The 20,016-nt window shown below is 54.0% G+C and overlaps 11 protein-coding genes and 2 non-coding genes across 13 annotated transcripts; 2 read left to right on the top strand and 11 right to left on the bottom strand.

The window, feature by feature from the left end:
* Positions 1 to 84: 84 nt before the first annotated feature.
* MRET_1963 (guanyl-nucleotide exchange factor) lies at positions 85 to 1,614 on the top strand (the record flags this gene model as incomplete). The annotated part of the gene is made up of 1 exon (XM_027628590.1): positions 85 to 1,614. The coding sequence occupies one exon, from the start codon at positions 85 to 87 to the stop codon at positions 1,612 to 1,614; it is 1,530 nt and encodes a 509-aa protein (XP_027484413.1).
* On the bottom strand, positions 1,615 to 2,784 carry MRET_1962 (general transcription factor IIIA; the record flags this gene model as incomplete). Its single annotated transcript, XM_027628589.1, has 1 exon — positions 1,615 to 2,784. The coding sequence occupies one exon, from the start codon at positions 2,782 to 2,784 to the stop codon at positions 1,615 to 1,617; it is 1,170 nt and encodes a 389-aa protein (XP_027484414.1).
* A 38-nt stretch (positions 2,785 to 2,822) lies between these two features.
* Positions 2,823 to 4,109, bottom strand: MRET_1961 (RNA-binding protein 39; the record flags this gene model as incomplete). The annotated part of the gene is made up of 1 exon (XM_027628588.1): positions 2,823 to 4,109. The coding sequence occupies one exon, from the start codon at positions 4,107 to 4,109 to the stop codon at positions 2,823 to 2,825; it is 1,287 nt and encodes a 428-aa protein (XP_027484411.1).
* Positions 4,110 to 4,169: 60 nt separating this feature from the next.
* Positions 4,170 to 4,254, bottom strand: MRET_t0035. Its single transcript has one exon. It is a non-coding gene; the product is annotated as a tRNA-Ala (tRNA).
* Positions 4,255 to 4,304: 50 nt separating this feature from the next.
* Positions 4,305 to 5,891, bottom strand: MRET_1960 (WD domain, G-beta repeat protein; the record flags this gene model as incomplete). Its single annotated transcript, XM_027628587.1, has 1 exon — positions 4,305 to 5,891. One exon carries the CDS (start codon positions 5,889 to 5,891, stop codon positions 4,305 to 4,307), a length of 1,587 nt encoding a protein of 528 aa, XP_027484412.1.
* A 302-nt stretch (positions 5,892 to 6,193) lies between these two features.
* On the top strand, positions 6,194 to 8,084 carry MRET_1959 (glycosyl transferases group 1; the record flags this gene model as incomplete). Its single annotated transcript, XM_027628586.1, has 2 exons — positions 6,194 to 6,290; positions 6,325 to 8,084. 2 exons carry the CDS (start codon positions 6,194 to 6,196, stop codon positions 8,082 to 8,084), a joined length of 1,857 nt encoding a protein of 618 aa, XP_027484540.1.
* A 13-nt stretch (positions 8,085 to 8,097) lies between these two features.
* MRET_1958 (U3 small nucleolar RNA-associated protein 7) lies at positions 8,098 to 9,936 on the bottom strand (the record flags this gene model as incomplete). The annotated part of the gene is made up of 1 exon (XM_027628585.1): positions 8,098 to 9,936. The coding sequence occupies one exon, from the start codon at positions 9,934 to 9,936 to the stop codon at positions 8,098 to 8,100; it is 1,839 nt and encodes a 612-aa protein (XP_027484539.1).
* Positions 9,937 to 10,158: 222 nt separating this feature from the next.
* Positions 10,159 to 10,263, bottom strand: MRET_t0034. Its single transcript has one exon. It is a non-coding gene; the product is annotated as a tRNA-Trp (tRNA).
* A 100-nt stretch (positions 10,264 to 10,363) lies between these two features.
* On the bottom strand, positions 10,364 to 11,284 carry MRET_1957 (CCR4-NOT complex subunit CAF16; the record flags this gene model as incomplete). The annotated part of the gene is made up of 1 exon (XM_027628584.1): positions 10,364 to 11,284. One exon carries the CDS (start codon positions 11,282 to 11,284, stop codon positions 10,364 to 10,366), a length of 921 nt encoding a protein of 306 aa, XP_027484538.1.
* Positions 11,285 to 11,355: 71 nt separating this feature from the next.
* MRET_1956 (serine/threonine-protein phosphatase PP1 catalytic subunit) lies at positions 11,356 to 12,729 on the bottom strand (the record flags this gene model as incomplete). Its single annotated transcript, XM_027628583.1, has 1 exon — positions 11,356 to 12,729. The coding sequence occupies one exon, from the start codon at positions 12,727 to 12,729 to the stop codon at positions 11,356 to 11,358; it is 1,374 nt and encodes a 457-aa protein (XP_027484537.1).
* A 235-nt stretch (positions 12,730 to 12,964) lies between these two features.
* MRET_1955 (uridine kinase) lies at positions 12,965 to 14,752 on the bottom strand (the record flags this gene model as incomplete). Its single annotated transcript, XM_027628582.1, has 1 exon — positions 12,965 to 14,752. The coding sequence occupies one exon, from the start codon at positions 14,750 to 14,752 to the stop codon at positions 12,965 to 12,967; it is 1,788 nt and encodes a 595-aa protein (XP_027484536.1).
* Positions 14,753 to 14,868: 116 nt separating this feature from the next.
* On the bottom strand, positions 14,869 to 17,238 carry MRET_1954 (uncharacterized protein; the record flags this gene model as incomplete). The annotated part of the gene is made up of 1 exon (XM_027628581.1): positions 14,869 to 17,238. One exon carries the CDS (start codon positions 17,236 to 17,238, stop codon positions 14,869 to 14,871), a length of 2,370 nt encoding a protein of 789 aa, XP_027484535.1.
* Positions 17,239 to 17,529: 291 nt separating this feature from the next.
* On the bottom strand, positions 17,530 to 19,837 carry MRET_1953 (NADH dehydrogenase (ubiquinone) Fe-S protein 1; the record flags this gene model as incomplete). Its single annotated transcript, XM_027628580.1, has 2 exons — positions 17,530 to 19,594; positions 19,638 to 19,837. The coding sequence occupies 2 exons, from the start codon at positions 19,835 to 19,837 to the stop codon at positions 17,530 to 17,532; spliced, it is 2,265 nt and encodes a 754-aa protein (XP_027484534.1).
* Between the last annotated feature and the right edge of the window lie 179 nt (positions 19,838 to 20,016).

Below are 20,016 nucleotides of genomic sequence, written 5' to 3'. Positions count from 1 at the left end.
ACTTGGTACGTGCGTCGCACGTGATGCGATGACGCGTCGAGAGGCCGTAGAAACCTGGGCAGGGATACGGCGGCGACACAGTCGATGAGGAATGATGCGGTGCAGAACGATACATGGCTGCTAGATCCTCTCATGACGGAACAAGTCGCGCGTCCTCCGATCCTCACGCATGATATGTCCATACAACCCAGATTGAATGAGACGCCCGACATTTTCAGCCGGCGTCTGTATCAATATACCAAAGGTGCACCAGCCTTATGCGGCACCACGGCGCGGCTCCTCAGTCTGCACTCGACGCCATTCTTATGCAAGGCACTTGATGCGTACATGTTGCGCTTCCATTTCCAAAGATACCCGATCGATATTGCACTGCGCTACTTTTTGGCGCTCGAGCACCTGCCAACCGAGTCGCAGCAGATCGATCGAATTCTCATGGCTTTTGCGCGGCGGTACGCGGCATGCAATCCAGATACGACGAATACAGATACTACATATTTTCTTTCTTTTGCCCTGCTGCTTCTTCATACTGACCTTCATGCCCAGCACGCTCGGCCTCGACTGAGCCAGTCGGCATTCGTGTCACTGGCAAGCCCCAGCAAGATGCCAGCCGTCGTGCTCGAATGTCTATATGATAATACGAGCCTCGTTGAGTTTATGTTTATGCGCGGGCGTCTGAGTACGGATAGCCGACGTGCTGCAGATCGCGAGCGCTATGCACTGTACAAACTGATCATGTCAGGGCAGGTGTTGAATCTGCAGAGTCAACAGCGTTTGATGCTTCCACTGCAGTATGCGTCTCGCTCGTGGACAGCCCAAGATATTCAGCATGCCAAGCTCAAGGCGCAGACAATTTTGGTCACGGTCCCTTCGCGCTGGCGCAAGCGACAAGCTGCACAGTACCGTGTGCAGTGCTTGCTGAGCGGCGCGGTACGGCTGTGCCGCGTCAGTGAGGACGAGCTAGATGACGTCAAAAATGGCTGTTGGCGGTCATGGATAATCATGGTAACGAGTTCAGCGCTATTTTGGTGTAAAGACATGCCAGATACGACCCTGCGTCTTGAGCAAGTGCAGCCCTTGTCTGATGCGCTCTGTGTCCAGGATGCATTGATGCCACATCTTCTGCGTCTGCGCATTCAGCAGCGATGGCTTATGTTGGATGCCGGTGATCAGCGTGATGCATGGCTCGATCACCTGAACTACGCGGCGAGCCTGGCGATGTGCCAGGATCCATTAGACGAATCGCTGTGCATACCCGTGGGACTGACGCTGACATGCCAGTTCGTGGCGCCCTCCATGGCAGAGCCAATGGCTGGTAATGTGTACCTCATGCGTGCTCAAAGGATGCTGACCACTCGGCAATATGTTACGACGCTGTGCGTACGCCACAAGGCGCTCGTGCATGCCGAGGAAGAGAGCCGTCGGTATGCTCACCACCTAGGTATGTTGACACCGCTGCGCAAGTCGATGCGCGATTACATCGAGCACGCGATGCACGCCGCGCTGCGCTCGCTCCGTGCGACGCAATGGGAGCTCGCATTCGTGGCATGTCGCCTAAACTTTCTGCGTGCCGAGCAGCGCCTGCTGGAGAGACATTTACATCATCACTACGTATAATTACATGACACGCGGTCTTTTCATTGCGTGAGGCTCCTCAGGCATCAATGTACATAGTTCAGCATCACTCAGCGATAGACCGTGGACACTCGCTAGATGCCGCCGCACATCGTACAGCCTCGCAAACTTCTTGGGACACGACTCCGAGCCCACCTTGTCCCATGGGCATGGCAAGACACGCGCTCGTTTTCGCTTCAGTTGTCCGACATGCGACGTGTCCTGATGAGGCTCGCATTTCGTGTGTGTGTGTTCGTGCCGCTGAAGGAGATGCTTGTAGCCAAACGACTGCCCACACACCTTGCACACAAATGGGCGCTCGCCGTGATGCACTCGAGATATGTGCACACGGAGTGACGACGCGCGCTGAAATGCCTTGTCACAGCCATTCCATGGGCAAAGAAGCGGCTCACGCAGTGCGTGCGTGTGCTGATGGCGACGCATCTTTTCACGATTGGCAAACGCACGGCCACAGACAGGGCATGTGGGGGGATGACACAGCCGCATATGCCGCTGAAGATGCGTCCATGTCGCAAACGACCAGCTGACGCCTGTATCGGTATGGGGCGGATGCTCAGGGGGAAGCGGCGCTACAGCGTGAGGGAGAATGCACTGGTAGCGCCCCTCTTCGTGGATCCGCATGTGGTGTCGCCGCTTGGCGTTGGTAAGAAAGTGCTTGTGACACACGTCACACACAAAGGGAGCATGGCTACACGATGGGTCAGCGTGCGCCTCGCGCCTGTGCTGATACAGGTGCTTGCGCTTCGAAAAGACAAGGTCACAGCCGGGACTGTCGCAATGGTAGAGCCCCGCGACGCCCGCCTCGCCCAGCGCGGCTTGAGCGTCCAGCATACGCATTGAGTGTGCCCCAGTTTCCATCGCATGACACGATAACACGTGTCGCCGCAAATGCTGCTGCGTCCAAAATCGTTTCGTGCACCCCTCGTGCGAGCATGCTAACGGCTTCATGGACTCGTCCATGTGAGTGCGCATATGCGCGGCAAGATGCGTGGAACGCATGTACGATGCACCGCAGTGCTCGCACACAAATGGCCGCTCGCCGGTGTGCACACGCTGATGCTCGAGTAGCCGTGCCTGCTTGACGTACGTCTTGCCACACCCATCGACGTCACATACCCACACGCGACGCGCGCCTTGCTCTGCCTCGACCATCGACGCATGCCAAGGAAAAAAAAAGGTGCCATTTTCTATCACGTGGAGGCATATTTGGCCTGAGCGAGCGAAGCTTGGATCAGCCTCGCCTCTACCAACTTGCCACCGAAAAAGCGGCCTTGAAGACTTGCGCATGCACTCTGCGCCTCTTCGGGACGATGAAAACATACGTACACCTCGCCATCGTGACTGTCCTTATCGACAAAGACGGAATCGACATGTCCATGCCGAGTGCATTCGAGTCGCACGTCCTCAGATAAATCCACGTGCCATTGCGGCTCCGTCTCTTCTCGCGGATCAAACATATGCCGCAACAGAACGGCCGTTGGTGCCGCCTCATGCGATGGACCTACGTCGCGCCTGTCAGATCCACGCGCATTCACCGGTCCGACGCGCATCGCACGGCCTGCAAGGTCCATGCCATTAAGCTGCTCCATAGCCTGCTGCGCATCTTGTACCTCTTGAAACTGCACAAAAGCGAAGCCCTTGCTCTTACCCGTCACAGGATGGTAATACACCTCGACATCGTCCAATGGCCCAAACGGCTCGAACACCGCACGCACATGCGGTGCCGCAATATCAAAGTGTAGATTGCCAACATATAGCCGCGCATCCGTATTCGATGGCACAGCGGCGGGCGGCGGCACACTTGTCGTCGATACCGACGCCCGTGGTGGCTCGTACATGCCGACAACTGGGTTTTTGCGCGCCGCATCTGCATTCTGCACAAGAATCGGCCATCCAAACATCCGCTTCCCGCTCAGCTCTAAAGCTCGAGGCACGAGTGCTGCATCGCTGAGTTCGACATAGCCGATTCCTCGTGATGCACCCGTTTTTACCTCGACTTCAAGTCGCACATCCACAACCGAATGGGGACCCAAGTTGTCCTCAAAAAACTCACCCAAGTCACGCTGTCCTACACGCGAGTCCAGCTCACTGCAAAACACCGACTTGGTCTCGTATTCAGCACCAAACGGCACCGCCCGCGATCCGCGGCCAACCGGACTTCGACTTCGGCGTCGCATACGTGCGTCGTCGCCATGGTGCGGTCTCCGTCCACCTGATCTCTGATGCCGATATGATGCTTCCTCACGCCAACGTCCATCGCCACTATCACGCGGAGCTTGTGACATGTACCGGTCCTCAACTTCCTCTCCACGCCTTCGCGACGCTCGTCGCATGTCGTGCGATTGATGATGCGTATCGCGCCGCGAATCAGCGGCTCTTCGACGCAGCTCTTCTTGCAGCTGTTTCTCACGCTCTTCTGGCGTCATAGGTCCTGACGCTAGCGTTCGGCGCAATGCTTCTTCCTTATCGGCGTACATGTCGAAAGCGAGAAAAAAAGAAGCTTTGGTACGCAATGTGCAAAAATCAATGGTAAAAAGTGGACACGACGGGATTTGAACCCGCGACCTACCGCTATCAGTCAGAATGCAAAGCGGACGTGGTAACCACTCCACCACGCGCCCAATTATGGCGATGCTACGGTAGCTTTGGGTATATCTGTGTACACAAGCAACCTATGAGGCGGCTTCACCGCTCGGCCCTGCGTCTTCCGTTGCTGTCACGACGCAGCAGAAGCTATGCGTGTCAGCCAAGAGTAACGTTTTTCCATCGGGAGAACATGTGATATGCGACGCTTGGAATTTGTCGTTGGGAATGGCCACAGCCTCACAACACTGTGTGTCATTCATCGACCAACAATATACAGAGCTCTGACCAGTCACAAGGACCAAACTGCAAGCATGCTCAGGTCGCCAAACGACATCTCGCACAGGTGAAGAAAGCACAATAATGCCTAAAAGTCGCAGATGGGCGTCGACGCTGCGCTCATGGAGACCGAAGAATTCATACAAAAGCACGGCCGTCGGCATACCTTCGTTTCGACAGGCTAGCACACTGCCATCGTTATTCCATGCGATCCAGTTGGTACCTGTTTGCAAGGTTTGTGTATTCAGAAGTGTCGGGACGTCTGCAGCCGTTGATACTTCCATCGGCACAATGCCTCGGCCTCCTGTAGCATCAAACCACCGATACGGCTCGACCCATATGTGCGGTAGACTCTCCATGCAGCTCAAGGCCGTCACACTGACATCCAAAGAGTATGAAAGGGACCAGTCACTCAGGCTCAGAACATGGACGTGATCATCGTAACCACCGACGGCAAGGAATTCAGATGATGGGTGCCATGCCACTATGCGCACGCCCAACGCATGACTTAAGCGCCGCGTTGTGCCGCTCGATAAGCGACGCGATGAAGTACGTGATGCGCGCAGTGATACGCGACGTGCGCGCCCGGTCTCTTGAGGAGTCAAAGCCGAGCGGCATTCGGCAGCCGAGATCGGTACATGAGTACTTGGCACGTCGTCGTCTTGGATCGTGAGAACCACTTGGGGTGTGCCGTGTGCCGTGTACACGGATAGTTTGTATTCGAGTATGTGATCCCAAACGGCCACAAATTGGCCGTCGGGGCTCCAGGTTATGCCCGATGTATGTGACATATTGGTGGGCACGGCACGGTACAACTGCCATTGGACGGGTTGCTCGAGTGACGGAGCATCTGAAGTGTGTGGGGTATAGAGACACACCTGATCACACTCTTTTTCGCGCTGCACCACACCAAAGTGTTCCGAGGGAAGTGCGCACACGCGATTCAAAGCTGTATTCGGCAGCATCGTACAAGACTGGTCAGCAAGCGAGTATATAATGGCAGTGTGAAAAGGAAAAAATTGCACAATAGCAGGGATGCGTCGAATCGGCAACCAAGTGGCGTGCACTAAGCCCTGTGCCGCTTCGATCCGTGCGATCCATCCGCGACCGTCGTCGGAGTTATCAGTCACACTTGCATCTGGGTCGAGCGGGAGCACATAGGATACCCCTTGAAATGTGCTGTACGCACTTACCAGCAGATATAGCCCATCCAACGACCACTCCAACGAATCCAGCGGTTCATCCAGTTCCCAGGAACGGACAACTTGTAGCGTGCCTACGACGCGCACCGTCACACTTTTGCGAGTGGAGCTATCCACATAAGCCAGAAACGTCGATCCTGGTGAGAAGGCTAGGCTGTTCCACGACGCGTAGCTATACGTGGACGTAAAGTCCATGTCGTGCAGCGCGACACGCGTCACTTGGAGGGAGGGGCACGAAAGCGCCCAGCCAAACAAGTTGGAGCAACGATTGGCTCCAATAGGTCTTTGAGGGCCATACAACGTGGTCCTTGCACGTGGACTATGTTAGTCAGCATGCGCCTTTCCCTGGCACGTTCGTGCGTGGGTGCACCCCAACGAAAGTGGCGTGCTATATCCAGCGCTACGGACTTTGCCGGCCGCCTACCTGCTGGTTGTCGCACCATACACGGGCCTGTGGCCACTAGAGCGGCTTATTCTAAATATCCATATATACTGTCATGGTGATCGCCACGTCTGATCCAATTTTGGAGGCGGTTTCGTACCCATACCCTATGGACCGGAAGCGGCGCAAGTTGCGCGTGGCTATCGTGACAGGTAAGTTGTGCCCCACCCATTAACGCGAGTACAGAAAACTTCTTGCCCAAGATTGATGGTGTTACGCGTACACTTGGACGTCTGCTAGAGCATCTTCACTCTGAAGGACACGAAGCTATCGTGTTTGGCCCCGATACGGGCCTGAAGGAGTACCTAGGCCACCCTGTTGTCGGCACCTTTGGCATTCCCATCCTGGTGTACCCTGGCCTGAAGCTTAACTTTGCGCGCCTGCGCTTCATCCGTCGTCTCCAGCAGTTCCGTCCGGATGTTGTACACTTTGTCGACCCTATCTGGCTCGGTGCTCAAATGATTCCCCTCTGCAAACGATACCTTCCTAACGTTCCCCGTGTCTCTTCTTACCACACGAATCTGCCCACATATGCATCTCTCTTTGGTGTTGGTTTCCTGGAGCCAGCTATGTGGTCGCTATCACGCTACTTGCACTCGCAGTGTGATATGGTGTTTTGCCCCAGTGAGAGCACTCGTCGTATGCTCCAGTCCCGCGGCATCCAAAACATCGAGATCTGGGGCCGCGGTGTCGATACGGACATGTTTACGCCTGAAGCGCGCGACGAAAATCTTAGGACTGGCTGGGGTTGTAAGCCTAAATCCCAGGAGCTGCTCAACACATTGCACGATCAGGTTGTCTCCACGATCGAGCGGAACAAGGTCGCTGAGGAATCATTTATACGTACACCGGAAACGCTACCTGTATCGGAGCTGAGTCCGCCGCCTGCTTACGAGAGCGTGTGTGATGTGCCACCGCTTCCAGGCACCAACTTTGCCCTGCCGCCACCTGTCCTTACCCGCACGGCGACGGCGGCTTCCTCGTCATTGTCGAGCGTGGACAATGACAGCAAGGCCGTCGTGCTTTTTGTGGGCCGTATCAGCTGGGAAAAAAATGTGCGTTTGCTGATTGAGGCCTTCCATTTGTTGCCAGCCAGTGTCAAGTCGAATGCCAAGCTTGTGATCGTGGGCGATGGCCCAGCACGTGCTGAGCTTACGCGTCTTTGCCAGCGGTACGGCCTCGACGCTGCCTTTATGGGTCACCAAAAGGGTAAGCGCCTTGCTTCAATGTACGCAAGCAGCAGCATTTTCGGTTTTCCATCGTTTACTGAGACTTTCGGGCAGGTTGTGCTAGAGGCCCTGGCTTCCGGCCTGCCTGTGGTTGGCTTGCATGCTGAAGGCACCTCCGATCTCGTGTGCCATGGCACGACTGGTCTGCTCCTAGACACGGTGCGCGCTACATCGTCGCATTCTTCGCAGAGCATGCCTGATGTGCCTCCGCCTAGCCGCAACCGGCGTTCGTCGCTGGCCGAAAGGCTGCGAGAAGGCTCGGTACCCAGCGATGCGCAGTCGCTGTCAGCCTCGAGTGGCCGCGCCGTGCCGTTGGCTGCGTCGAACACCGTCAAGCCTGGTCTCCCATCGCCGATCCCCTCTGTCAAGGAATTTGCCTCGATGATGACGCCGGGCTCGCAGTCGTTTTATCAATGTGCTCAGGCGTACAGTATTTTGCTCGAGCGTTTGATCCGCGATCGCACTCTACGTGCCACCATGGGCCAGCGTGCGCAACAGTATGCTTCGAACCGAACGTGGTGGGACGCGATGGAAGCGCCGGTGCGTGGCTATGAGCAGGTCATTGCCCGCGCGGGACAGATCAACCTGACGGACGCTGAGCTGGAAGCTCTGCGCAATGCTCAGCGCAAGATTGCGCCGCTATCTGGTCCGATTGTGACGATGACGGTGATCTTGTATCTAGCTCTCTTTGTGTTGCTGTGGACATATCTTTTGTAGTTGTCAAATCATACTAGCTACGTGGTCCGCGGTTCCGTGCAAACAAGTCCAGGGCGCTTGGCTCATGCTTGCGCGGTGGCTCGTACTGGTTCTGGCGCTTGAGATGCTCCTCGCGTCGGCGTGCCTTTTCGTGCTGGTACTTTTCGCGCAGTGCGATCGTATTAGCGTCCACCACATTCTGGCGCTTTTTGCGAAGGTAGCGCTTCATCGAGCTGTTTCGGCCACGTGCGCGATTCTTTTCCTTCGCGGCTGCGCCTTTGGCCGGCACGACTGGTCCCTGCTCTTCGTCACTGTCGTGCACTTGCTCGTCCGGTGCGGCTTCACCACTCAGCTGCAACCGCTGCATTCGCGTCAAACGAGCATATGGTGTACCATCAGCTGCACGCGGGACGGCACCAGACCGCTCCGGCGCGGCTGCCACACCCTGTGCTCGTGATGCCCGCGTATCGAGCTGGCCCATGGTATCTGGATCAAGCGTGATCATATCCGGCTGGATCTTGTCCAACAGGCTGTGCACTTCACGCTCACGGCGGCGAGCCTTGGTTTCGTAAGGATCGGCCTCGCTCGAGTCAAAGTTGGGCTCACCTGCGCCAGGCACCAGCAGACTCGTAAAGCCTTGTGCATGGCCCACGCCCAGCACATCCTCAAAGGGGCAAAAGCGCAACTGCAGTGGCGCACACTGCGGTAGACCATGCGTCATGTAAGGACCAGGCGGCGCATGACCCAGCTCCGCCTCCGTATGGTACAGACTCACGTGCGCTCCCCATGCCACACCCAGCAGGCCACGCTGGGAGTAAGCCACATCACTGGCAGCACGACGACTGATCCATTCGCGTCTTGGGCCGCGACCCAACATGCGCATGTCCCACACCTTAATCCCGCCGTCTAGACCACTTGTGACCATCTCGCGGCCATCGCGGTATGAATCAATCGACAGACCTGTTACAGGGCCACGATGCGAAAGAAGCTTCACAGCCGGTGTAGACATATTGGGCGTCCACAGTGTGACCGTGCCATTCGCATGACCCAGGTGAATAACAGCGTTGAGCGGGTTCTGAGCCATGGTGGCACATGATCCAAGACCTGTACGGTGCGACGCGACCATCATACCCGTCGATGTGTCCTGGTACTTGAGATAGCCTGGCTTTCCGATTGTAGCGAGCAGAAAATGATACGGCAAAAACTCCATGCGCTGCACCTCAATGTGATCCTTGAGGCGATGGATCTCAAGGCCATTCTGGTCATAAATATAGGTATATTTCTTTTGTGCAGCGGCAAAGAATGTATGGTTATGCAGCCAGCGCACATCACGCACCGTTTCACGCACCTGAATCTCACAAGATAGCTTGCCACTCTGCCAGTCAAAGGCGGCTAGGTGACCTTTGCGGCCACCTAGCAAGAGATGCCGACCATTGCGTGTATAGTCACAGCGGTAAGGCCCGAGTCCAATATTGTCCTTGCCTGCTAGCTTGAGCTCAAACGACTTGCGCGCCGTATCCACGCCCACTTGCTCCTTGATATCAGCCTGCGTCACCCGCGCCGTGCGCTCCATCTCGTCGTCCACCTCGATCAAACCTGCATCCTCTCCTGGGGCTGTCACATTCAAATACTCATCTGCTAGTCTCGCATGAGATTCAGCACGCTTGCGAGACAGATACTGCTTCGAGAGCTCAGAACGTAGCTTCTTATCCTTGATTTTCGTCAAGGACTTGGGCGGTCGCATCCCCAGCGTTTCTGCCGGCGTCGACTGCTGCAATGACACTGGAAGACGAGTAGCACGAGCTATGCTATTAGCCTGATGCTTTAGCGCCTCTGCATCGTGCTTGCTTTGTCGTTGCTCGTGCGGTGCCATAACGGGCTAACGACGTCGATGGGTGCAAAAGTGGAGCACATCTTTTTTTTTCTTAGGTGGTACTCTCCTCTTGCCAAGCCCTTTGAGCTGCCACTATGACCATGCTCAGTGAGCCTGATCGAGTGTGCGCCTCATTCACACTGAAACTTTGAAACTCAACACTATAGAGATGTGCTGTGGTCGAGGTGGACGAAAAGGTGAAATCATAAAAATAAAAAAGAATGACCGAGACCCGATTCGAACGGATAACCTTCTGGAGACTCCACTGAGGAAGCGTTGCATTCCACATGCTGGAATCAGACGCGCTACCGTTGCGCCACTCAGCCAAATCTGAAAGTGGGAGTTTCGGCTTGAGTTTATAGACCACAAAACAAATAACTCCATTGCAGCTTGGTCCGTTTCCTCGTTCAATTCAGGTGCCTTGGCATCACCTCGTATAGTTGGAGTAGTAGTCATATTGACTGAAAAATTTCTTTGCATCCTTAGTTTCTCCACTGACAATACGGCCGCGCTTTACACCTCGGCTTTGCTCGTACTGTTCACGCAAAACGCGGTCTTCGCGAAGCCAAGCAAGTGCCAACGGCAATAGCGCAGGTGAATAGGTAGAAGTACTTGATTGAATAGTTTCCTTAATGGATGTAGGGAGGCAAGTGAGGATATCAGGATGTGTGTTTGCGTCCAGATGCAACGGCCAGGGCAGAGGTAGAGGTGAGGTCGTACGGCCCATCTGCAAATGGACAATATGCGTGGGGAAGTCGTGTATGCCATCAAAGATGTGCGTTGCATATACAATGGTTGCTCCGCGCATCTCACTTTCCTTGCGCAGAAAGTCGAGTAGATCGCAGCGGACCTGCACGTCCAGGTCCACGGTCACTTCATCCAGTAGGAGCAAGTCCCAGGGCGCCATAAGCCCCATACAAAGCTGGACACGTCGTCTCTCGCCATCGCTAATCATGTGCATTTTCCAGGACAAATCGACATCTAGAAGGTCTAGCAGCATATCGCGTCGTTCGCTGAAGCGAAAGCCACCCACCGAATCGAGAAAGTCACTTACAGTGATATCACCTCGCACGACTGGATTCATAGCCCATTCAGTGCCTAGGAACGTGATACCACATGGTGGGGAATGAAATACATCTTGTCCGAACACAAGAATGTTGGCCTCGCACAGACGCTTTCCAGCGAGCAGGCGAAGGAGCGTGCTCTTACCAGCACCATTTGCACCGATCAACAGGCAACGAGCACCGCGTTCCAACACCAAATCACATCCTTCTAGTGCCGAAGAAGTACTCGATGCAAAGTGGTAATGCAAATTGTGTACTTCTACGGCAGGCAGAGAGGCTGACATGGTAGGTGGTAAGGCCACATATTGCTTACCAAACGTATGCACATCTTACACATGACCCGTCTATACAAATCCTATGCGTGTAACGACGACACGGAGGGTGACCCCTGTTGTCCCAATTCTTGCTGCTGTTGTTGAAGCAAGCTTCGCCGTTTGTTTTTGTTCATTTCTTTCCTAAGCGCAGCTCCATCAAGTGGCTTGAGCAATTCGAATGCACAAAGTAAGTCCTCAGATACACTCATAACTGCACCAAAATTGTCGAATTCACCGCAATAGTTTGGTGCGCTGAATACAGTAACTAGTGTGCGCTCATTCCAGAATTCATACCCATCCTCGACAACCATGTGGGCGCGGCATATAAGGTCAAAGTCATATTGTGCCAAGAATTGCTGGATCACCGCTTTACCGAAACAGTAACTGACGCCGCGTTCATTGTCTTCCCAATCTAGAGCCGTATCACTGGGATCGCTCCACAATAAGTCATTCAGCAAGCCATAATCAGGCACCCCCGTGGGCCGCTCAATCCTGCGAATGTCGTTCATGCTGGAAAGGGATGGAGAGAGACCTCCGTGCACACAAAAGATTTTGGATGCGACAATAGCCGCAATGGGAAGAGTGTTGAAAACATCAATGAATGTCTTCCAGACTTTGATATTTAGTCGGCGCTTGCATTCATCATAAAATCCATACACACGCGTTACATTGGCACACTCGTGGTTGCCTCGAAGGAGAAAAAAGTTCTCTGGGTACTTGATCTTATAGCACAACAGCAAAAGAATCGTCTCTAACGATTGCTTGCCACGATCAACATAGTCCCCCAAGAAGAGGTAATTGGCTGCTGGTGGGAAGCCACACATTTCGAAGAGTCGCAGGAGGTCCTGGTACTGGCCATGTGTATCGCCCACAATTTTGACGGGGGGGCTCAACTCAATCAGTGTGGGCTGGCTGAGAAATATCTCCCGGGCTGCTTGACAAATGGCCATGATTTCAGGCACTTTGAGGGCAGGTTTCGGTATCTTCGATGTGTAGCCGGCCTCAATAAGGCGACTGATCATTTCGTCAATATCAAACATTTTCACGCCATCTGAGCTCGTTACACTGGTAGAAATAGGCGATGCACTTGCCAACACGCCAGGTGCTGGCGATCCTATAATCCTTTCTCCCGATGCATCTGAGGTGGGCGCCAGATGAGAACGCATTGCTGCCCCACCGCTCTTACCAGCAATGGGCATGGGGGAAGGGACGGTGTGCATCTCTTTTGCATGAGCAGCAGAGTTAGATCCGTGCGCGGTTTCGAGGGAGTCATGCTGTTCACTAGGCAAGTTATTGTGAGGCGCCGTGGTTTCTTGTTGTGCATCTGAGCCATCCTCTACGATGGTGCCATCTGGCGCGCGTGTCTTGCTGCGGCGAGAAACTCCGCTAACTATCCGCCCAAATGAGCGAAACATAGTATTACGCCTATTTGGTGCCCAGCGTCGTTCGGCACCGACGACGTACGTTACGACAACGTGACGACACTAGAGGGCGGTTAGATCGTCCCCTTTGCCCGGCACGTTCCGTTAATTGGGTGGGGTTGGTGCAGCCAATCATAGGACCGAACTATTCAAACTCCACAACGCCAACGCGTGTCGCCATTAGATAGGCTATGGTGGAGCAAGGCTGCCAAGGCTTAAGTGGCTTGATCTAAGTACCCCAAAACCGGTCGCCCATTTGACCGCAACCTGGTATGATGGCAAATGCCACACGATCTTGTGGATGACCATCTTCGGAAGCATCGGAAGACTTTCTCTTCGGATAATGATCCTCTGACGGAGCACGATCCGGTAGCGGTGCATGCCATTCAAACCGCTGCAGCCCTGGGTCTACACCGGCGGTGATAATAACAATACGAGGAAATGCGTGATACAAAGACCAAACACCACCACGTGCAGACGATAAAAGAGTTAAGATCAAAATCTGGTTTTCTGGCACACCGTGATCCAGCAGAACACGGACGGCCATAAAGGCTGCGGCACCTGTGCCAACCTGTGCGTCTGTCAGCAGCACCCAAGTCCGTGCAGCACGCTGGCGGTCTCGAACGAACGATGGAAGCTCAACAGAATACAACAAGGGGTGGTAGTTTGAATCGGAACTCTGGATTAGCAATGATCCAAGCGATAGGGCAGGCAGCGCTCGGCGAAGCGGATGTTCCAGCATCGCGCCTGACCGGAGAATTGACACGCCACATATGTATTCCACATCTAACTCGAGACCTTGATGCATTTCGCCTTGCGGCGTCTCGACGCTCCGTGCCCGGTAAGGCAGCAACTTCATGGCCTCTTCGACCACAAAAGCACCAGTACGCTTACATGCCCATGCGTACTCACCTGCTGGAGTTTCAACATTGTGCATCATTGTGAGAAGAGCCTGAAGCTGAGCCTTGGGTTTAATCACACAAACGTTGGGTGGAAGCGGCAAAACTTGGTCCACCGCTACAAATGGTTGGGACGTATTAAAAGGCTCATGTTCCACGCAATGTGAGTGTGTTCCAGCTGCCGTGGTGCCGACAATGACACGAGCTAATGGGAATATATGATGTGGCATGCGCATCGACATGTAAGAGGAAAGTGTATGATCTGCATCCATTTTGAGTCGCAAGCTGCGAGATCGAGTGAGATGTTTACCGATATGCTGGCTAATCACATCGATGGCAACCTTGTTGTTCAGCCCAGGTACAATGATATCAGCATAGCGTGCTGAAGGACTGACAAATGTGTCGAATGATGGCTTGACAAAGCGCAAGTACTGATCCAACACGCCTTCTACCGACCGCCCACGATCAAGAATGTCGCGTCGAATACGCCTGGCGAGCATGATGTCAGGATCTGTTTGCACAAATATCTTGAGGTCCAAAAGCTCTCTAAGAGCCGGGTCTTGTAGCACAAAAATACCCTCAACCACGATAACTGCGTGGCCATATAGGTAGGTCGATTCAGACGTGCGCTGATGCTGTGTGAAACTGTACACGGGAATCTGTACGGCGCGCGACTCCTTGAGATCCTTGACACATTGTACCAGCAGTTCCTGATCAATAGCACAGGGATGGTCGAAGTCAAAGTTCTGGTTGAATGCCATCTTGATTTGCTCAGGCGTCAGGGGCCGGTAAAAGGCATCTTGACTTACAATGGCGACCCAAGGTATGTTCGGCAAAAGACGAATCACTTCCTTCGCAATGGACGTTTTCCCACTTGCGCTACCGCCTGCAACACCCACGATATACGGTGCAATGGGCTTGCCGTCTGCGTCGTACCACGGTTGGCGCCCAGCTTCTGTCATGATCGTTGTCCGGCTATACGAGCGTCGAGGCTGTGCTGAACCACCATGCAGACGATACATTGAGCTGTTGACATGCGAAAGCATGGAAGCTGTGCCACGCAGCTCTGAACCCGGTGTAGACACGCTTTCGTGCATCTCAGGCCCCGTGGCTGTCATACCAGGGCTGAAGCGAACGAGCCAGGGCAAGTCCCTCCATTGATTTAGGGTGGAGGTCCCATCAATTTGAACTATACAACCCGTGCAAAACACGATTTCATACCATGCTAGACACTCTAATCTTTAGATGAACGTTTCACAAAGGGAAGCGTGTGTCTCTTAGAAGGCTCTTCTTGCTTTTTGCGTTTGCGCTCCATCCGCTGAATAGCTTGTTCCTCAATTGCCAACTTGACCCGGTTCTTCACCACTTCTGTCTTGCGTGTGCGATTCCCACCCTGCCAGATCAAGATGCCTGCGATAGCATTGCACGAGAGCGAGCAACTGATAATTGTCGCAGTTAAGACTGTAGGACGCCTCTCATACCGAATGCCCCATGTAGTTCCTGCAAGACATGCCTGCAGCATAGAATATATATCAAGGAGAATCACAATGGTCATCATGAGCCAGAGAGGAAATGGACGATGCGTCGCCGTCTCACGGTACCGATAGAATGTGTGAGATGAGTGGAAGCTGTGCTGATGATGCTGCAGCTGGGCCTGTTCAGAGGGGGTCAAGACACTCACTTCATGCGTCTCCTTATCCACCATCGATTGGATCGATGGTGCACGTGTGAGTCGTGCTTTTTCAATCTCCTCGATGGAAAGTTCCACCGTATTTGGTTGACCAGGCAGTGGTTGAAGAAGCTGCTCAAAGTGGTATGGCTTCGTTCGTACATGGTGAGCATTTTTTACGCCAATCGCCTCCAGATCGCGTGATGGATCCAACAGCTCCATATCGGCCTCGACGGGTGAAGGTGCGGGGTTTTCATCATCATGTTTGGTGGCATTCTCCAATCTCTCGCGCGTATAACGCGGCAATTCATTTTCATTTTTGAGTCTTGGCAAATTTAGTAGTTTACGGCGCTTGTACGTCAAAAAGTGAAAGTGTGCGATGTGCGCCATGCGGTAGGTATCAACAACACGGAACGGCATGAAACCCACACCACGAAGCACGAACAAGGCACAAAGTACTTGATCGCACACCTCGATCCACACGCGACGCCGGTGGTATGGTTCAACATGGACCCAGTTTACAATAAGCAAGAAAATTACAATACCCCAAGAAGCGATAAGAGAAATGTACGTTGTGAGAATGAAACCCATAGGTGTGCGCACAAAGTTCCAAAAACCACGCAACATGCGTTTGGTCTTAGACTTACGCGTCAATAAGTAGCGCACATGTGCTTCCAATTCGAGGCGTTCCTCTTTATCCATTTGCCAGTATCTTTCGGTATGCGGATCGTCAGTATTCCTATACTCGGCAAGGTGCTCATCTTCTTTAAATGACTCGTCGATCGAATTGCCACTGCTATTCTCAGAGGTTGGTCTTTCTTCCTCTCCTGAATAAAATGTCGCGGGTAGCATCTCGGGCATGGGAATCGTACACATATTACCGTCGCTGACCGGTTTGCATGTCGGAGACATAGAATCCATCGAGTTGACTGCATCACTACCCCTCCTTGATTCCGGAGAGATAGGCGACTCTGGAGATTGTATTTCGTCTCGAGCCTCAGGTGAAAACACTTGGTTGAGTCGGAGAGTAGGTCGCCGACTGTATAACCATGGCAAGTTGGGCAACATCGCACTATTACCATAGTCTTGCAGAGTATTGAATAGACCGACAGCAGGATCAAGGACGTCAAGGTAATCGACCAATTCATCTGAATGCAACGCCACATCGCCGTTTTTCGTCGAAGACTCTGTATGGGTATCTTGTGCTTCACTGTTAGTCTGATCCCTCCCCTGCTCATCTCGATCACCTGAGTCACCACCTAAAAGCCATAAAGAAGAAAACTTGGGCATGAAATTGCCCAAAAGAGGTGTTGAACGACTCGCCTCTGTGCCCTTATTCTTGTCATTTTCTGATGGAGTCTCCGGTGGGACAGGCCCAGATTCTTCATCAGCGTGGTTCACAAGGATCATGGGTATATTGCGGCCTGAATCTGAAGGATGCGCGGGGGCTTCCAGGTCGTGTCTGTGTTCGTCATCCGAGTGCATTTCCCACGGCATGGATGCAATGCGCGCGGGCGTTGATATGGACGCTCGTAAAGCGGAATGATCAAAAAGGTCTGATTCTCGTGAGATTGCGTCCTTCGATGTACTGGCGGGGCTTTCGGCTCGAAACGTGTCATCCATGCTCGAGTTGGACGACCAACGTAAAAACCGATTCATATCGAGATTCGATAACTCAGGGTCATTCGAACTCTCAAACAAGCCAGAAGAACGGCGTTGAGATGGATGCCTTGATATCGAATCGTGTCCTTGATCACCATGACCGTGGCTCTTACGACCAGGTCTGCCAATAAGGTGTCTCGAGGAGCCGGTCCTACGCTCATTCGATCCCTGAGACTTGGAACGTCGCACATCCCCCTCAGGTGCTTGGGAATTCGTGCTAGTACTGCGCTGAATGCGCACCGTCGGTGGTGGGAAGAATGAGTCGCTACTCATTCTCACTAACGTCGACGTCGGTCACGCCGACCTAAGCAAACGTACGTGAGGCTGCAACAGAAAGTACCTAGGAGCCTGGGGGCGGTCGAGTCTGCTTCAACAAAAAAGTCCTCATGTTCGGGTTAGTCGGCCAATCCAAGGCCGCTAGGCACAATACCGCTATCTTACGCACGAATTAAACTGTCCACCACGTGAACAAGTAACGAATCACATCACGCAATATACGCCTCAGAGATATAGCGGCCTCTTATCTACTCTAAGGCGAAATCGTGCATCTATGGTGAGCCATAATTATGGCGAGGCCGATGGAGCCGTAGACCACTTTTCCTGGAACGAAGGCGTCTTTAGGACAAAAGCCTGGACACACTTGGCCATCGTAGGCGAAGCACGCGACACTGGGTCCGTCTGGTAGAAGTTATCAATAGGCAGATGCAGCGGGGCACCAGATGCCTTGGCCTGCGATGAGGCAAGCTGTTCAAGACCCACCGTCGCCACTTCAACACTAGTGGGTTCACATGCGTCGTAGCGTACAAGCGCGGGCGAGATTTCGTGCATACGGTCGCGCACAGCCGTGACATCGTCATATGGCAACGTCGAGCCCACCACTTCAGAGAGTGCACGCAATATCTTCCAGTCATCACGCGCAGCACCGGCGCCAGACACAGCGGTGCGCGTCAATTGCGTACGGCCTTCGGTATTCATATATGTGACGCTCTTTTCTGTGTAGGCAAGGCCGGGTAGACAAACGTCGGCGAATTGCGCGCCGACATCACCGTGATGGCCCTGGTACACCACAAATGCATCCTGGGGGATCTTAGTCGCAGAGATGTCATCTGCGTTCAGCAAGTACATGAACTTCGGCTTGGTTGACGTGCGCGAGCTGCTGCCCTGGTAGCCCATCTCACGCGCAGCCATACGCGAGGCAGCGCGGTGCATGAAGTTGAAGCCGTTCCACTCAGACGTAAGGAACTTGTCCTTGTTGTTCAGAATCAGCTTGGACACGTTCTTAAGTATGGCAGCACCATCAGGGTGGTCTGCTACACCGCTGCCCACAATCACCAAGGGTTTCTTGGCAAGCTTCAGACGCTCAGCACCCGAGCCCTTGCCGGCCGCTAGCTCCTCGACGGCCTTGGCGTCCGTGCCAAGGTGGTCGTAGTCATATGTCAGGTCGACCTTCTCACCGATCAGGGCCAAGTCCAAACCGTTGTGCAGATAGCCCTTACGCAGACGTGTATTGATGATCGAAGCCTCGTGGCGAGGGTTCGTTCCAATGAGGATCACAAAGTCAGCCTCATCCAGGCCGGCAATGCCCGTGTTGAAAGCAAAGTTCGAACGAATGTCCACGCCATGGACAGGGGCCCTATCGCCCACAGGCTCATCCGTTACGAGGTTTTCTGAGCCCAGGCGATGGACCAAATCACGGAGCACCGTCATCGATTCGGCATCAGCCAGTGCGCCGGCCACACCCTGAATCTCATCGCCCTTAGCGCCACTCTGCTTAAGACCATCAGCCACAGCCTCCAGAGCCTCTGGCCAAGAAGCAGGTACAAAGCGATCGCCCTGGCGGATCAAAGGCACGGTCAGGCGCTGGTACTTAAGACCATCGCAAGCGTAGCGCGTTTTGTCGTTAATCCACTCTTCGTTCACGTCGTCATTTGTGCGAGGCAGCACACGCATTACCTGCAGCTCGCGGGCGTCCACACGGATGTTGCAGCCAACAGCGTCCAGCACATCCACCGACTCGATTTTCTTCAGTTCCCATGGGCGGGCCTGGAACGCATTCGGACGCGACGTCAGCGCACCGACGGGGCAAAGGTCGACCATGTTTCCAGACATTTCTGAATCGAACATCTTTTCGACATACATGCCGATCTGCATTTGGTTACCACGGCCCGTCGTACCCATATCCTGCACACCAGCGACTTCGTGGGCGTAACGCACACAGCGAGTGCATTGAATGCAACGGGTCATCACGGTCTTGACAAGCGGACCGAGGTACTTGTCTTCCACTGCACGCTTTCCAGTCGTCTCATGGAAACGCGAACGATCTTTACCGTAGCGCATCGATTGGTCCTGCAAGTCACACTCACCACCCCAGTCGCAAATAGGGCAGTCAAGCGGGTGGTTCATGAGCAAAAACTCCATGACACCCTCGCGGGCCTTGGCTACAACAGGCGAGTCAGTGAAGATCTGCTGTCCAGGCATAGCAGGGAATGCGCACGATGCAAGCGGCTTAGGCGCACCCTTGCTCTCAACCAAACACATACGGCAGTTACCCGCCACGTTGAGGCGCTCGTGGTAACAGAAGCGTGGGATGGTAGCTCCAGCCTTTTCACAGGCCTGAATTAAAGCTGTTCTACCATGTTAGTGTGCGAAGCCTCGGGGATGTATACACGTACCCTTGTTCGACTTCCACCTCCTTGCCGTCCACGGTCAACTTAACCATCTTTGGTGGCTCTGGCGCCGGCGTGGCCTGGCGGCGCGCCGTTGTCGTCGAAAACGCGGCTGCACGCAGGATGGCAGCCGACGTCTTAGATGACGAACCTGCGGTAATCCGCGAACGCGGCATCGTCGTCGCTGCCCTCAACGAGCCCAGCATCGTCGTGACAGTTTTTTGGAAGTGCCAGAACGAATGCTGACCTCCGACCGTTGCTGGGCTTTTGCTCTCCCGTGTTCTTCCGACCAATCATAGCCTTTCTATTGAAGGACACTCACACCTTCGTCACGTGAACATTCTTGCGCACAAGCAGCGCGCTGGCCGAAGTGGGCGGCAGCAGC

The sequence above is a fragment of the Malassezia restricta genome, chromosome III, assembly GCF_003290485.1.
Source record: "Malassezia restricta chromosome III, complete sequence".
In the NCBI taxonomy this organism is placed as follows: Eukaryota; Fungi; Basidiomycota; class Malasseziomycetes; order Malasseziales; family Malasseziaceae; genus Malassezia; species Malassezia restricta.
Note: the sequence above shows the minus strand (reverse complement) of the source record. Positions and strands in the feature narration are given on the sequence as shown.